The 16,952-nt window shown below is 42.8% G+C and overlaps 1 protein-coding gene across 16 annotated transcripts in view; it reads right to left on the bottom strand.

The window, feature by feature from the left end:
- The window catches only part of Macf1 (microtubule actin crosslinking factor 1), a 333,972-nt gene that overhangs the window by 198,365 nt on the left and 118,655 nt on the right, over positions 1 to 16,952 (bottom strand). For all 16 annotated transcript variants that reach the window (XM_085686536.2, XM_085686537.2, XM_085686541.2 and 13 more), the window contains exon 2: positions 3,440 to 3,501. In XM_085686536.2, the coding sequence (XP_085542662.2) occupies positions 3,440 to 3,501 (62 nt within the window). The remainder of the gene's footprint in view (positions 1 to 3,439; positions 3,502 to 16,952) is intronic.

Here is a 16,952-nt window from a genome sequence, read left to right as displayed (position 1 = left end):
ACTATTGACAGTCTTGAATCAAATATGAGTCTAGATTCCTGATCAGAATAAGAAGCAAAAGTATTTAGCAATTTGAGATGTGTCAAATATAGGATACACCTGGGCAACATGCAGATGAATCAGCCAAGTGAGTAAACCTGAGAAAGGCACATCTTGGGCTTGAGGTAAAATGTGGAAAAGACTCTTTTTCTTCAGGTTTTGTGATTTAAAAACCACTCTCACTGTAGCCGCTACTGAACCAGTGGTACTAAGGAACTACGTCTAATATATGTAATACCTCCTGGTCTGGTTTCCTGAACGACTGACCCAACTGAGAAAAAGAAAATCCAATCAACCAAATTTTCTGTCTGTGCCTTTAAAGTCATGTGGATCACAGACAGGTGTGCCTTACCATGTGAGGGAAAGCCACGACAACTTACACATAATTAAAGAGAGAGATGTATATAGGGGACACAAAAACAGAAGCGAAGGAGAGAAAAATGAGGCCTCTTAAAAAGAGAAAGAGAAATAAGTTGTGTGATAACTTGTTTTGATAAAGTCCAGCTGAATCTAGATGCTAGATTCACTAGGATCATCCTGTGGCCACTTCTACTTGTGTTTCTTTGTATTGCAGCAATCAAACAATCACTATGGCCAGGCAGTGGTGGCACACGCCTTTAATCCCAGCACTCGGGAGGCAGAGGCAGGCGGATTTTTGTGGATTTTTGTGAGTTCGAGGCCAGCCTGGTCTACAAGAGCTAGTTCCTGGACAGGCTCCAAAGCCACAGAGAAATCCTGTCTCGAAAAAAAAAAAATCACTATGACTAAAAGAAACAAAATTGCTAAAGAACATAGAAGAAGACAAGAGCATGGTCAAGGGTAGAACCCTGGAAACATCAACACAGAAGAGGGAAACAAAGTAAAAAGCCAGTGAAAGAGGCAGAAAAGGGATGAGGATGTAGCTTAGTTGATGGAGTGTTTGCCTAGCACTGTCTCAGACCACATAAAGCACCACAAGGAGAGGCAGAAGGAGCAAGAGTTCAAGATCATCCTCAACTATACAGATGAGACCAGTCTGTTTCATAGAGAAAGAGAAAGTGGGGTGGGGGTAGGAAACAGAAAAAATCAACATTTATAGAAAGAAAAATGACTGAGGAAGAAGCAGTCAACAGAAGGGAGGGTTCCGAGGAACAGATTACAGTGATAAGTACAAAAGAGAAGTCAGGCAACAGGAAGATAAAACTACATCATTGAATATAGTAACTGTATTGTAGATTGCTGCTACAGTCAAATAGAGAGGCAGAGATAGGCAGATCTCAAATTCAAGGGAAGCCTGAGTTACAACAGTGAGCCCCTGTCTCAAAATAAGGGCTGAGGAAAAGCAAGAAGGCTCAGCAAAGGTTCTCACCTCCAAGCCAAGGTCTGAGATTCTGGAGTTTCACAAGGTGGAAAGAGAGAACGAACTCTTGCCAAGTTGTTCCCCAACCACCAGATATGCACCATAGTACACACTCACAAGCACCCATCTGCATACACACACATGCTCACAAGCACCCACCTGTACTCACACACGCTCACAAGCACCCACCGGTACTCACACACACAAGTTCACAAGCATCCATGTGTGTGTGTGTGTGTGTGTGTGTGTGTGTACACGCACACACACACACACACAGAGTAGTTAACAAATATATTTTTAAAATATTTAAATAAGTAAATCAATCACTCAGTCACTGGTGATTCTTCATAGAGCAGCAGTAATAATGGAACATAAAAACTTTGCTTGGATCTGACTGCCAGGAAGGCGAACCTTAAGAGAGTCCTTTTGTTTTATTTTGTTTTGTTTTTTTCGAGACAGGGTTTCTCTGTGTAGCATTGGAACTCGTTCTGTAGACCAGGCTGGCCTTAAACTCACAGGGATGACCTGCCTCTGCCGCCCAAGTGCTAGCAACCTTAAGAGAGTTTTAACCACACTTCTGCTATGATCTTATTATTCTTTGCATGTTTGTGTATGTGTGGTACACATTTGTGTGTAGGTGTATGTTCCAGTATGTGTGGGGGTCACTTGTAGGAAAGAATAAGAATGCACATGTGTGTGCATGTGTATGAAGGCCAGGAGTTGACATGCAGGTGTCTTCTTCAATCACTCCCCATTGCTTATGCACTGACTGAAGCAGGGCCTCTCACTAAACCTGGATCTCATCAATTCCAAGTGGTCTAACTAGCCAGCTTGTACCAGGAACCACCTGCTTCTACCTCCTGTGTGTTAGGATTACAAATGCTAGCAGGGGATGGAGCTCCCTGTGCTTCTTGATTTTAATAAAATTAATGTAAAACTCCGTCAGCTGGGGTTGGAGGTATAGCTTGGTGGCCTGACAAAGTCAAGGTCCCCCTGGGATCTCTCCCCAGTACTGCCCCCATTCTCCCTCCCCCCACCCAAATCAATTAAACACTTCATATTTACAAAACACTCTAGTCCTTAATACATGATCGTATTCCAAAATAAATAGGTTTTTCAGGCATGGTAGTATACGCCTATAATGCCTACTACTTTGGAGACCAAGACAGGAAGGTTGAAAGTTGAAAGTCAGTCTGGACAACACAGGGAGCCCTTGCCTGAATATAATAGGAAAAAAAAAAAAAAGATAGAGCACTTGCCTAAAAAGCAAGGCTCTGGGTTAAACCTCTAGTGCTACAAATAATAAGACGGTGGTTAAAGGGGGTAGGTTATAAAACTTCTTTTGAAAAGTTAGATCTATTATTTGTTTATTCTATTGTATGAGTGTGTACGCTTGTGCACCATGTGTGCCTGTTGCCTGCAGAGGTCAGAACGAGCACTGGAAACTCTCGAAGTAGAGGAATGGGAGGTTGTGAGTCTCCATGTGGCTTCAGGACACCAAACCTAGGTCTTCTGGGAGTGTTGATAACCTCTGGGCCAACTCTCCAGCCTTATAAAATAACTTTTAAAATGTGAAGTGGTGTTCTTAGGATCTTAGGAACCATCCCCTGGTATTGCCAACCTTACTCTGCTGAGGCAGTACAGTAACACTGTTGGCTCCACACTTACAATATATGGGGGGACTGGCAAGATAGCTCAGTAGTTAAAGTGCTTAACACACAGCGTGAAGACTGGAGCAGGGGTTGGGGGACAAGCATGAAGCCTGAAATCCATATACCCACATAAATACTGGGTGGGTACGATGGCCTGCCTGCAATTACAGTCTCAGAAGGCAGACACAGGGGATCTGCAAAGCGAGCCGACTAGCAAGACTCGCTGTATGAATGAGCACTGCCTCAGTGAACAAAATGGAAGATGAATCGAGAATGATTTCGGACATCAATCCCATGGCTTCCATATGTACAAGAACCCACGCACATGTAAAAAACATGCCAGGTGCGTGCGCGCGCACACACACACACACAGAGTAAGAAAAGCTGGGGAAACATGAAAGAATCCTACCTTCATCAAGTGCTTGTTGACCCACTTGGTGAACGTTTTCTTTTGAACTCGATCCCGCTCATCTGCAAAGGAAACACAGAAGAGGGGCTGACTGAGTGCTCTGCAGGCAGCTCGCTCCCACACCTCTGCCCTGCCCACATCCCGCTTTCTCTAGAACCAACACAAAAGACTAACTTTAGGTACAGAACCATGGGACGATGACTTCTTGTTAGGGAGATTTGGCTCATTCAAACACCTCTGTTCCCTTTTTTGATTATGACCATTTTGCCTCTGGACAGAATCACATGACTCAAAAATCTCATGGCAACGTCTCCTCAGCACAATGATTTGAGGAGAGCAGGGGCAGGATGGTTGGTCTCCCACATCCCCCACAAGTCCCAACAGGATAAAGTTACAAATAGTAGCAAGAGAAGGGTGGGGAGGCTCAGGTGTAGTACAGACACTACAATTGCTAAATCTCTCTACATCACTCAGCCCACCTAACTGCTGCCTCCTCTCATGCCCAGTATTCCATTCCAGTTTCCTCACAAGTCATTAACATCCAGCCAATGCCCCCAAAGCCAAGTTAGCTTCCCTGAGCATCTCTTCCCTTTCCCTTCTCCTAAGTTTACAAAGACAAACTCCTCATCTCTCTCAACCCCCCACCAAAGACCTCTTCAACAGAAACATCAGTTCTGTCAATACCTGACAATGGCTGCCCCACAGACAACCAGTCCTGTGAAGATTCACTTGAGGCAATTCCCAGCAATTCCCAAGAGCCAATTCCAGAAAACTGAGGGGCCAGCCCTGATTCTTTTCTATTTACCTAAAGATTGAACCACCCATAGAGCGCTCTATTCAATCATCCTCATTGGGAGACCATGAGCAAAATACATCATATATTATATAAAAATATAATGAAACCCATCTTGTTTTTTGGTTTTTCTTTTCTTTTTTTGGTTTTTCAAGACAGGGTTTCTCTGTAGCTTTAGAGCCTGTCCTGGAACTAGCTTTTGTAGATCAAGCTGGCCTTGAACTCACAAAAATCTGCCTGCTTCTGCCTCCCAAGTGTTGAGATTAAAGGCAAGTGCCACCACTGCCCATTTTTTGAATGATAAATATGCTAATAATTATTTTTAAATTTGTATTACATTTTATTGAGAGAGAAAGAGACAACGTGTGTGTATGTGTGTGTGCGCCATGCTATGTGTGTCTTTCAGACCAGAGGACAACCTGAGAGTCATTTCTCTCCTTATCATATGGGCGCTAGGGATTGAATTCAGTTTGTCAAGTTTGGCAGCAAACAGAATTTTCCACTCAACTATCTGTCTGTCTCTAATAATGATTTTCAAAAGGAAAAACATAACAAAACCATAAAAGAAACATTCTCATTGTCACCGACCACTCCCTGCTGCCCCCCACTGCCGCAAGGTGAATTTCAATCATTCCTAGAGATTAAGTCACAAGACATGCCGGCGGTGACGCCATATATCTTTAATCCCAGCACTTGGAAGGCAGAGGCAGGCGGATCTCTGTGAGTTTGAGGCCAGCCTGGTCTATAGAGCGAGTTCCAGGACAGGCTCCAAATGCTACAGGAAAACCCTTAAATAATAAGCCCTAAAACAATAAAACAAAAAACTTATACAACTGGCCAAATACATGGTTCTATGACTAGTGAAACAACAAGAGATGAGGGGAAAACAACAACAACGAGAGCAAGGTGTAGAGTGGGCAGCCCACGGGAGCTCAACACCCAGCTGAATTCTGTGTAAGAGCCCAATTTCATACACAAACTCCTCAAACTTCAATTGAGTGCCACTTGGACTGTATGCTGGGCCATCAGCCGCAACAGAAAGAGAGAGCTAACAGAATTCCGACCCTGCACTTCCACGCACGTCAGACACATTCTGCTGCACTAGATTAGTTGCTTTCAAAGACCAAGAACAGTCTGATTCCAACTGTAAAACCTCTCACCCTGAAGACACACATTTTCTGCTGTTTGCTTTTTAGAATTTCATTTTAAAACTTACACATTTAGAAGCAGGGTGTGGTGGCACACACCTGTAACCCAAGCATTAAGGAGTTGAGGCAGGGAGATTCTGAGTTCAAGGCTTGCCAGGACTAGAATGAGACTCTGAAAAACAAACACAACACAACATTTGCTGTGCTCCATCACAGGTCAGCTAATTCACAGATAGAAAAGAAAAAGGTAAACAAAATTTATTTTAACCTAATCAGTACTTTTAAGAAGTGGGATTTTTTATTTTAGTTTATTTTTTTAAGGCAGGATCTCATAGACCTGATCCTCCTGCCTCCATGCCCCAAGTGCTAGGAATACAGGAATGCATCAACATATTCAGCATCTCTCTTAAATTCTCTGTGGTAAAAGATATGGTCAAGCATTCCTTTCCCTTCCCCCAACTCCAAGACAGAGGATCACTAGACAGCTCAGGCTGGCCTGTGGACTGGTAACTCTGCTTCAGCAGCTCAGGTATGGACCACACACCAGGCTTCTTCCCGTCTTTTCAATCTCTACCTTGAAGCTGAGATTCTCTCTACCCTAACTCTCCCTCCTCTGGTTGCTCCTTTTCTTCTGCTCACTCTAATTGACTCACGCTTAGTCCTCTTTTTCCTTTATTCTACATTATAGTTTCTTAAAGTATCTATGGACTGAAGACTATTGATAAATTTGAAAAGTGTGTATAAACTACTTAAAATTAGATGGGAAAATGTTGGTGTTATGTGAGGGGGGAGTATGTAACTCTTTAAAACAAAGTTACTAATACCTGTCGTTTACATTGTCCCAGAATTATTAGTCCTGTCCCATTGGTCTTAAATGTAACCTATATACTGGTAAATCCATCTTCACCTCAGGCTTTTAATCCAAACACTACTCTCATATTTAAATTGCCTCCCAAATATTTTGTATCACTCTCATCTGAAATTCAACTTCTCTAAAATTAAATTCTTGAGCTGGGTATACAGGTGAGTGGCAGAGTACTTGTTTGTCAAATATGAGGCTCTGGGTTCACCACTCAGTATCTGAGGTGTGTGGGGGACAGCAAGCACATGGGAAGGAAGGAAAAAAGGAAGGAAGGAAGGAAGGAAGGAAGGAAGGAAGGAAGGAAGGAAGGAAGGAAGGAAAGATTATATTCTAAAATCTCCCTGTTCTCAACAGGTTTTGCTTGCATCATTTCTGCCTGTACTGTATCAGCCAGGATGATCTTGCTCCTGTCTACCTTAAAATCTTCTAGTCGGGAGCTGGAGAGATGACTCAGCAGCTAAGAGCACTGGTTGCTCTTCCAGAGGTTCTGAGTTCAATTCCCAACAACCACATGGTGGCTCACACCTATCTGTAATGGGATCCAATGCCCTCTTGTGGCATGCAGGCATATTTGCAGACAGAGCACTCATACCCCCCCCCAAAAAAATCTTCCAGTGAGTATCTATTTAGTAGTCAGAAGTTGTGTGTGATGGCTCACACCTATAGTCCCCAGCACTTAAGAGACTGGGCCAGTGGGACTTTAACGTGTGCAAGGCTGTCTTGGGTGACATAGTAAAACCCTGACTTAGAACAAAAGAAAAATTAGTAGTTAGAACCTACTGAATATCTACTCACATGTGCTTAGCACCTTCATAGTCTTTCTGATGTTCAACAGCCCTATAAAGTGGCTACTATGCTAATTTAATAGACCAATAAAGCCCAGCAACGACAAGCAACTTGCCCAAGATCATAGGAGTCACATATGAACCCAACTCTGCACAATGCCATATCCTAATACTTCATTCAGGATAGCACTCACACTACATAGCTTAGGACCTACAGATCCACTGTTACATGATCCCTGCCTGCTGCTCATTCTTTTTCACGCTTCCATAAAATTTCCAGCCCCTATTTATTCTCATTTATATTCCAGGCATGCTCAGTAAGGCTTATTAACTTTTCCAAAGTCACACAGTAAATAGTAGAATACAAATTCACGTTTGCTATATTCTAAGTCATAGATTTTTATCCACTATACATAGAGCCTCCATGGACTTATTCAAGCCAGCACAATAGTGTCCCACATACACAGGGGAAAGGAGTGATGTGAATTGTGAGGATGGCATGTGTTCACAAGGACATCTAATATCAAGAATTAATGATGCCAAGAAGGTCTCCACAGGGTTATTTAGGATTTTAGAGAAATGATAACTCTAGAGCCCTCAGGGCAAAGTTAAAATTTACCTTATTTCTTAAGAAAGTTTTATCTGTATTAATAATAACTGTCTGGACTTTTGGAAAGTACAGGACAATAGTTAAAGAAAATTGCCAGGTGCTGAGGAAATGACTCAGTGAGTAAGGGCACTATCTGTGCAAACATGAAGACGCAAGTTTGAATCCCCAGCACCCACACAAAAGCTAGGTACAGATGTATATCTATATCCCAGCACTGGGGATACAGCGACAGGTAGATCCCCAGAGCTCCTTGGCCAGTCAGCCTAGCCAAAATGCAGGGCTTCTGACTCAACAAGAGATCCCGTTTCAAAAAGAAGGTGAAAAGCAATAAAAGGAGACCCCTACTACCTTCCCCTGCTGCCCACAATGGGGTAGGTCCATCCACATGCACATACACCACACTACACTACACATACACACACACACACACATACACACACACACACCCAGGATAAGTGTATATAGTTCAGTGTAAGAATTTGTGATTAGCATACCTGAGACCCAGGCTTTGAAGCCTGGCACCCAAAAAATAGGAGATGGTAGGAGAAAAAACAAAGGAGAGGAATGGGAAAGAGGGATAAAATAAAGGAGTCAGAGTAGGCACAGTGGCAAAAGGACAAAGACAAAGTAGGAGAAACTAAAACAGAGAACAGAAGGAGACAAGAGCATAGTTTTCTAGAATATTCACTGAAGTATTACATTCATGAAGGCTAAATATTTTATAGATACAGGGACACTGAAGAATCCTCAAAAAAGCCAGGTGGTGGTGGCGCACACCTTTAATCCCAGCAGCAGAAGGTAGAGGCAGGTGGATCTCTAAGTTCAGATCCAGCTTGGTCTAAAGAGTGTGTTCTAGGCCAGGACTACACAGAGAGATACCCCAGGGGAAGGGGGGAGGAGGAGGAGGGAGAGAGAGAGAGAGAGAGAGAGAGAGAGAGAGAGAGAGAGAGAGAGAATATCCCCAGAAGAATATCTTACAGTAATTGAGGTAAGATAGGGTTAGAGACGGCTCAAATGGTTTAGAGTACTTGTTGCTCTTGCAGGTTCAGTTCTCAGAACCCACATGATGGCTCACAATCATCTGTCAACTCCAGTTTCAGGAGATCTGATGCCTTCTGTCCTTTGGGGGAACTAGGCAAATATGGTATACATACATAAATTCAGGCAAATCATTCATACACATAAATACATAAAAGAACAAACAACTTGAAAGATATTGAGGTAGGAGAGTAGACACGATCACACAGGGCAAGTCTATAATGTGTAGTCTCGGTCTCCAGCCTGGAGCTTTCCTTTTTATGATTCTCTTTTCTTCGTTTTGAGCCTGAGTGTAGCCTATAAAATGAGGAGTTTAGACTAGGCCAACGTTGCTAATACTGGTCTGTGAACAGCCATATCAAAATCACCTGGAGCACCTTAAAAAGTTCAAATTCAAGCAAACTGTCTAAGGCAAAGCCCAACTGGCTTCCCGAGAGCCACAGGTCTGTGGGTACCAGAGTTAGGTAGGCTTAGGGAAGAGCTACCTTCTCTAGCTACCAGGCACTCTAGTCAAAGAAGTGAGGAGCATCCACAGCAATCTCCACTGCGGTTACCAGGATCCATTCACAAGTCTGGCTGTGTGAGGGGGAGAGTGAGAAGCACAGACTTAACATACTATACATATACTACCACAGTTACTGCTAGGATTTATGAATGTGTTCAGAAGACACTAGGCTAATCACTTTAATTTCATACACTTCTCATAACTACTTCATGTACTAGGACCTGTTTTAATCCTCTTAACAGTGAGGAAATCAGGGCACAAAAATATTTGGCAATTTTCTCTGAGTCTGTGTAACAATGGCTGGGAGGTGGCTGTAACTGTGGTTCCTTCTCTTAACCATTAGGCTGCAGTGCCTCTACCCCAGGGGCTTTCCACCCTTGGGGATCAAATGACCCTTTCACAGGATTCACCTAAGACTATCAGAAAACACAATATTTACATTTCGGTTCATAACAGTAGCAAAATTACAGTTATGAAGTAGCAATGAAAATAATTTTATGGTGTGTGGGGGGGGTCACTACAACTGAGGAAAGGGTCACAGCATTAGGAAGACTGGGAACCGAAGTTTCTGTCTTACATCAGTGAAGATCCTGGACCTCCTCCCATCCTTTGTTGATAATAAAGAAAAGGGACCCTGGGCTCAGCGCTGACCTCCACGCGCTCTCAAATGCAGATCATTCTTTTCAGGTCCCAGGAAGAAATTTTCTGGAAAGATAAAAAGCTAGAGAGCTGGGCAATAACTGCCTAATTCTGCTCTCCTCGTATCATAAACACCGTATAGCTTATGCCTCAAAAACCACTTCAGAATTTGGCAGCTCTGACCCTGAAGGCAGGGATCAGAATCTCGCCACTGTTCCTCTCCTCCAGATTTCTTTCCAGGCTCCCTCTAGATCAAACCACCAGTAATTTCATTAGGAAAATCTGTCCAATCTGGATCATACTTCTGTTTTGCTTTAAGAAAACTAAAAATACAAAATCAAAAGATATACTATCTTATAGATCAATAAACTCTCCAAGATGACCAGACGATCTAACTTGGTCAGTGGTGGTGGTGCACACCTCTAGTTCCAGCCCTCGGGAGGCAGAGTTCAAGACCAGCCTGGATTACAAAGTTCTAGGACAGCAAGGGCTACATGGAGAAACTCTGCCTCAAAAAAACATACATACATACATACATACATACATACATACGAAGACTATCTAGAAATTACCATCTAATAACAATATCTTCATAAAAGAAAGGGTATTTTAATGTAAAACTGGGAGGACATTTCAGAGTACAATTTGGCTTATTAAGGAGAGTTAGTGCAGCTCTATGAATACATAACTGTTAGTTTTTTCATTTCACTGAGAATCAAGGAACTGTTCAGACCAGTACCAGTCTCTACACTCCACAGGAAACGTAAAACTAAAAAACCCTAGACCATTTGATTAAGGTCACAAAACATTATTTAGTGAACTCCCTAACCAAGGGACCTAAGCAATAGCTAACAGGCCTCCTCCCATGACCTTCCCAAATCTTAAGTGTTTTTCTCTGGCTCAGCTAGAAAGGAAAATGTAAAACAACTAGCAGTGGGCCCCAAAGAGGAAACTTGGGCCTTCACCCCCTCCCTCCCCCAGAGGTGAACTCCCTAACCAACCAACTTCTGCTAAAAATACCCTGACTTTCAGCTCTGTGCAACATAACTAAAAGTGGCTTCCTGACACAGACAGATGCATGAGCATGAATTCACACTCTATAAAACAGCCCCACACCCAAAGCTTGGGCTCTTAATTGCCCTACAAACCAAAGATGGTCCCCAGGAAGTGGGGAACCCCAGTTCATTCCACCCCACATTTCAAAAGCCCAAAGGTTGAGTAACGCCTGCAGGGCTTCAAAAGAGTCGCATTCCGATGAGTCAAAGAACACAAGGCTGTAAGACAAGAAGAAACCTTCACATACTAACCCATGCAGCACATGCGGCAGACCAGGTGGACGTTGAACTCATGCTCATCTTGGTAACTGGGCCACATGGCTCTACTGGCCCCACCTAAGAAATTTGGGTCCCAGAGGACTTCCAGCTAGTGACCTCTGAACCCTCTGCAGCTCCTCAAGTGGGTGTCAACAGAGACAGACAGCCAAAGGGCTGTGCGACTAACACACGGAGAAAAAAAGAACAGAAAAGTGGCTCCACCCACAACTTCCTACTGACCTCCTCTTCCCTTGAGGTCAGAGAGGAAGCTCCTCCCTAGATCTCTTCCAGACGCCCAGTACAAATCTTCAGGTAGAGAACATACTACTCAAAAGTGGCACCAACTCACAATTTCCCAGATCAGCATAGGGAAGAAGTGGGAGCTTCATATGCAAAACTCCAAACAAGGCATTAAATAAGCCTAGGCAGACAGATAGAAGCTGGCCTTAAAGCAGAAGCCTGTGACCTGGTGCATCTTAGACAGTGGCAGGTGAGCTAGTGAGCTAAATGGCTCACTGCCGAGTCAGGGTTGCCCAACAACCTGCTCCTCGGGCTTGCCTCTAGCCAGGCAGAAGCACAACTAAAATGTTAGCCAACTGAGAAGGTCTTAGGACGGAAAAGACCATGCCGACTCCTAGGTTCCAAAGGGAGATTTATTCCCCCAACTTACAGTTGCCCAAAACTTTTGATTCCAACTTCTTTACAAAACAGCCCAGCCGAAGCCAGTGGCAATCAGCTTAGCAGACTTCATCAGCTTCAGAAATAAAATTTGCTTGCTGCTCCATTCCTTCCCCTCACCAACCAGCCAGAAATGGCATCACAAAGCCCGGTTCCCTTTCCTATATCCTGTCTTTTCCTTCACAGTCAGTGCACCTAACTCAGCCATGCCAGAATCCCCTCTGTCCGTCAGCGGAAGGCTGCTGGCTTGTTTGTCCAACTTGTTTTCTGAGTCCTGACTAATTGTACCAGACACTGGAATGCTGGGGGAAAAAACCCACAATGAATGGCTTTTTCATTCAGATGGCCCAGCCTATCTTTGCTTCTTCATGATTCTGACCCTATCTCTGCACAGGCTGTCAAGAAAGACACCCCACCTCTGGCCTCACCTCTCCGAAAGGCAGGCTTCTGATAAGGACCTAATCACTGCCCTTGCTCTAGCTCCCTAAATAGAACAACTTCTTTAGGCTAATGCTGCTTTCAATCCTGTTCACAAACAGGCACGCGGGGGTGCGGGGAGGGGATTGACAACCAGGACAGCAAGAGTATCCCAAAAGACCACAGGTGGGAAAAAGTAAACAGGACTTTGCCTACTGGACAAGTCTTGTGACCTCAGTCACCTAAAAAGCTCCTTCACTCCTCCCACCAACAAACTGCTAATAATCTTGTTATTGCTTACTAAGAAAGTGCCTCAGCTAACTCAATTCCTCCTTGACTAAGCTCTGGATCGCCTTCATAACCTGTGACCAAGGTATTCATCTCTACTCCTTAGCCTAGGAGAGGAAGAATCCTTCTAGAAGCAACCTTGTCTTGGGAAAGGGAACGTGTAAGAGATAGGAAAGAGAATAAAAATGAATACTTTCTGAGTCAGATTTAGTAATCCTTTCCTTTATCAAATCCAAATCCTGAGCACCAAGTGCTATACTTCATCTTCAAAGCTCAGTTTCTAGCAGCTAGAGAGTAGTCAGTAGTCTAGGCTAAGTAAGCCTAACTGATCATCTGCTGTGACTAACAATTCACAAATCATGCATTCATGATTTAAAAGCTCTAATTTCATCTAATCACGATTCTCTAAGAAAAGTATCATTTCCATTTTAGAAGTAAAATATACTACAACGTAAGAGATTTAAAAAACAACCAAGATTAGATATTTATCTGTCCAGCTCCAAGGCTGTGCCTTTTACTATATCTGCTGTCTCTGAAAGGAACAAAACCAGAAAAACTAAGGAAGTAGAATATTCTTCTGAAAATTAAGAAATAACAATCCCTGAAACCAGATACAAGTGGTAACACATATTTATAATCCCAGCTAAGGAAACTGAGGCAGAGTAACTGCTTCAAGTTCAAGGCCAGCCTGGGCAACAAAGTAACAGCCTGTCTCAAACCCTTGACAACAAAAAGAAACTATGTCTGACTAGGGATTTAGAGCATATCATAAAAATACACCTTTGCAGTATCCAAAACTCAACATGGCCACTCCAGGGTAAGACTGAGCAACAACGGGTGCCATCTCTTTATTCCTCTGGCATCCTGAAGAACCTAAAGGCACTGAAGAACCAAACAGACTTCCCTTGAGGTCTCTAACACATCTCGAGCTTCAAAGCGGGAGATGCTGTAGCCAGTAGAGGACAATCAGGAGCTGGTAAGGTACTCGGCCACTCTGACCTCTTCATGCCCCGGGCAGGAAAGGGTGACTTGACCACCACCAGCAGACTTCACAAAGGTTCAGCCAGGATTCCACAAGTGGGCAGAAGTCATAAGAAAATTTATAGCTGTGGGCTTTCTTACATAGTACAGAAAACTAAGCCAACATATCTATTTCCAAAAACACCAAATATTAAGACTATAAAAATGGTACTGTGTATGTTTGTGGCCACGTGTATGCCACGGAGTGCATGTGGAGGCCAGGGAACACCTTTGTGGAGGTGGTTCTCACCTTTTACCTTTACATGGGCTCTGGGGACTGAAGTCAGGCCACCAGTCTTGCATGGCAGTGCCTTTCCTCACTAAGCCATTTTCAGCCAACTCTGTATGCTAGGGAGATCATCCGGGCTCCCATGAGGACACAGGATGAAGTGGAAAGGTGGTGGGGCAGTTTCAACAGAAGGAGAGGAGTAACAGAAGACTCAAGACAGCAGTAAATTTGAGAACAGGAAGATATGTGAGTAAGTGCTGACAGTTCATATTTAAATACTTAAAATGTAAATATTTGAGAATATTTTAAATTCTAAATGCTAACTGAATGTTTACAAACTGCCAGTGCTTTCTTATATCTTGTCTACATCTCCTAAGAAATAGTGACTTGAGAATATGGCCCTAAAAGCTAGGGCCTTACGTTCTATAACCAGATCTCACTCACAGTGGTTTCTTCCCCACCTTTCTGCTGTACTCTGGGACGCATGCATGCGCGCGCGCACACATGCACACACACACACACACACACACACACACACCACGAACACACAGGGCATCACATTTTCAAAGTAAAAACAATAAACTTTATTGTCCAAAGAAGAGTACTAGAACAGCAAAGAATTAGGAAATCACACAGTAATGGAAGGGAGGTGTCTGGCAGAGAAAGGGTGGTGATTTTCAAATATAAGCTAGGAAAAGAGGATCTTTCCAGGAAGAATCTGAACTAAGAGTTTAAGTCAGCAGGACATCTGTCTACTGTCGCCAACACAAGGGTCCATAGTCTATAGTCTACAATCATATATCTTCACGCAAAAGATAAATGCTGTCTGTGAGGAGACACTATGACCAAGGCAGCTTTTAAAATAAAGTATTTAATTGAGGGCTTGCTTACAGCTTAGGTGGATTAGTCCGTGAGCATCCTGGTGGGGAGCATGGCGGCACACAGACAGTCATGGCTGCAGTAGTAGCTGGGGACTCACATCTGATCTGCACATCGCAGGCAGAGGAGAGGGAGGAAACAAGATTTGGCCTAATGTGGGCTTTTGAAACCTCAAAACTCAACCCCAGCGACATATCTTCTTCAGCAAGATCATACCACCTAAGTCTTCCTAAACATTTCTACTATCTAGAGACTAAGCACTCAAATATGAGCCAATAGGGCCATTCTCATGCAAACTATCACAAATGTCTTATGAAAAAATGTAAAACTAAGTAGGACATTGGATCTGTTAATATATATGGACCCTGCCCATCTTTAAAGCAAAACCTAACACTGTTCACTCTAAGGGTATGTGAAACAAATACCTACCCAGGCAATGAGGCTCTGCTAGAACATGGGGTCCCAGGATTGCAGTGCTATAAGGGCTTTACAAACTAGCCATCCAGCAACACGCATTTCTGATATAATACTTTTGTCATAGTGTAGTTCTGGCTGTACCAGAACTCACTCTGTAGAGGTTGGCCTCAAACTCACAGAGATCCACCTCCCTCTGTCACCTGAGTACTGAGATTAAAGCCTTTTTTGTTTATTTGTTGGTTAGTTGGTTTGGTTTTTGAAAAAGGAAGTGTTTCTCTATGTAGCCCTGACTGTACTAGAACTAACTCTCTATATAGAACTCTAGCCTTGAACTCAGAGACGGGCCTGTATCACCACACTCAGCTCGCAACACTCTTTCACCCTGGTGGCACATGCCTATAGTCCCAGCATTTGGGAGGATCATGAATGAGTTCAAAGCACACTTGGGCTAGACATTGAGACTCTATCTTAAATAACTAAAAGGAGGGGGGCATATTGAGTTCATCATATAAAACATAAACAAATAGCATAAGTCAATTTATGTGTTCAGATTTACTTTTGGGGGTGGGGGTTTGAGACTGGGTTTCTCTGTGTAACAGCCCTGTTTGTCTTAGATCTAGCTCTTGTAGATCTGGCTGGCGTCGAACTCACAAAGATCCGCTTGTCTCTGCCTCCCGAGTGTTGGGATTAAAGGAGTGCGCTACCACCACTTGGTACTTTACTTATTTTAAAGCAAAATGATGACAGCAACTACATAATTTTTATTGTTGGGGAATTTCAGTAACATCAGCATCTGGCTTATTTCTAGGTTGTGTTTTATTGACAAAGTCAATACTTTTTTTTTTAAGACAATACTTCTAAGACTGGCACATACAAATAAATAGAAGCAAACATGGGGTTAAAAGAACGGCTTGGTGGTAAAGAGCACTTGCTGCTATTGCAAAAGACCTAGGTTTCATCCTCAGCACCCACCAATCTATACTCCAGTTTCAGAGGATCCAATGACCTCTTCTGACCTTCAAGGGCACTAGGCATGCACCAGAAGGTATATATGCATGCATACACGCAGGCAAAACACTCATACAAATAAAATAAAACAGAAATAAACATAATCACCATTTCTCTAAAATAAATCAACATAAAAATCTTCAAATAACTAAATATAAATATATTTTAAAATTCAATGTCTTCAATAGCTAAAACCATGCCCATTATTTATATTGTGGAAATACGAATAAAGTGAGACAAGAAGAGCAAGACCCTCCACAGACTACACCAGTCTCACAACGTCACAGCAATGTGTCACCCACACAGTTACAGTTAAACACCTGACCCACAACTGAGCCTTTTCTGTCACGTTCCATATGTTCTAATCAATAACAAAAACAGATCTGGTAAAAAAAAGACAGTATTCAGGCAGATGTGGTGTCACATCCTCGCCACTTGGGAGGCTGAAGCAGGAGAGTTTTAAAATCTCAGCCAGAGACAGAAAACAAGAATTTTCATATATACATACATACATACATACACACACACACACATTTATGAGCAATACAAATATACAGGGATGATAAAGAAATTTTATTCTGGTTATGTTCATTTGGCAACTACTAATTAGAGTGTACGCATTATTTCCAAAAACCACTTCAACAGACAAAATACACATTAAAATTGAAATGATAATAAAATTGGTTCAGAATCCCCTAAGTACTTCCATGTATGATTTGGTATCCACTGTTTTCAACTAAAAAGTCATCTAATTTTAAGGATAAATCAAACACAGTGCATCCTTAATATAGGTATTAGGGTCAAAGCCATTTCACTAATAAAAGGCTTCACAAGGCATTCATCATCTTTTAATTTCAATGTACTTTATTGTTGCTAGTGAAGTT

Source organism: Myodes glareolus, chromosome 3, assembly GCF_982192425.1.
Source record: "Myodes glareolus chromosome 3, mMyoGla1.1, whole genome shotgun sequence".
Classification (NCBI taxonomy): Eukaryota; Metazoa; Chordata; class Mammalia; order Rodentia; family Cricetidae; genus Myodes; species Myodes glareolus.
This window is presented reverse-complemented; position numbering and strand designations above follow the sequence as displayed.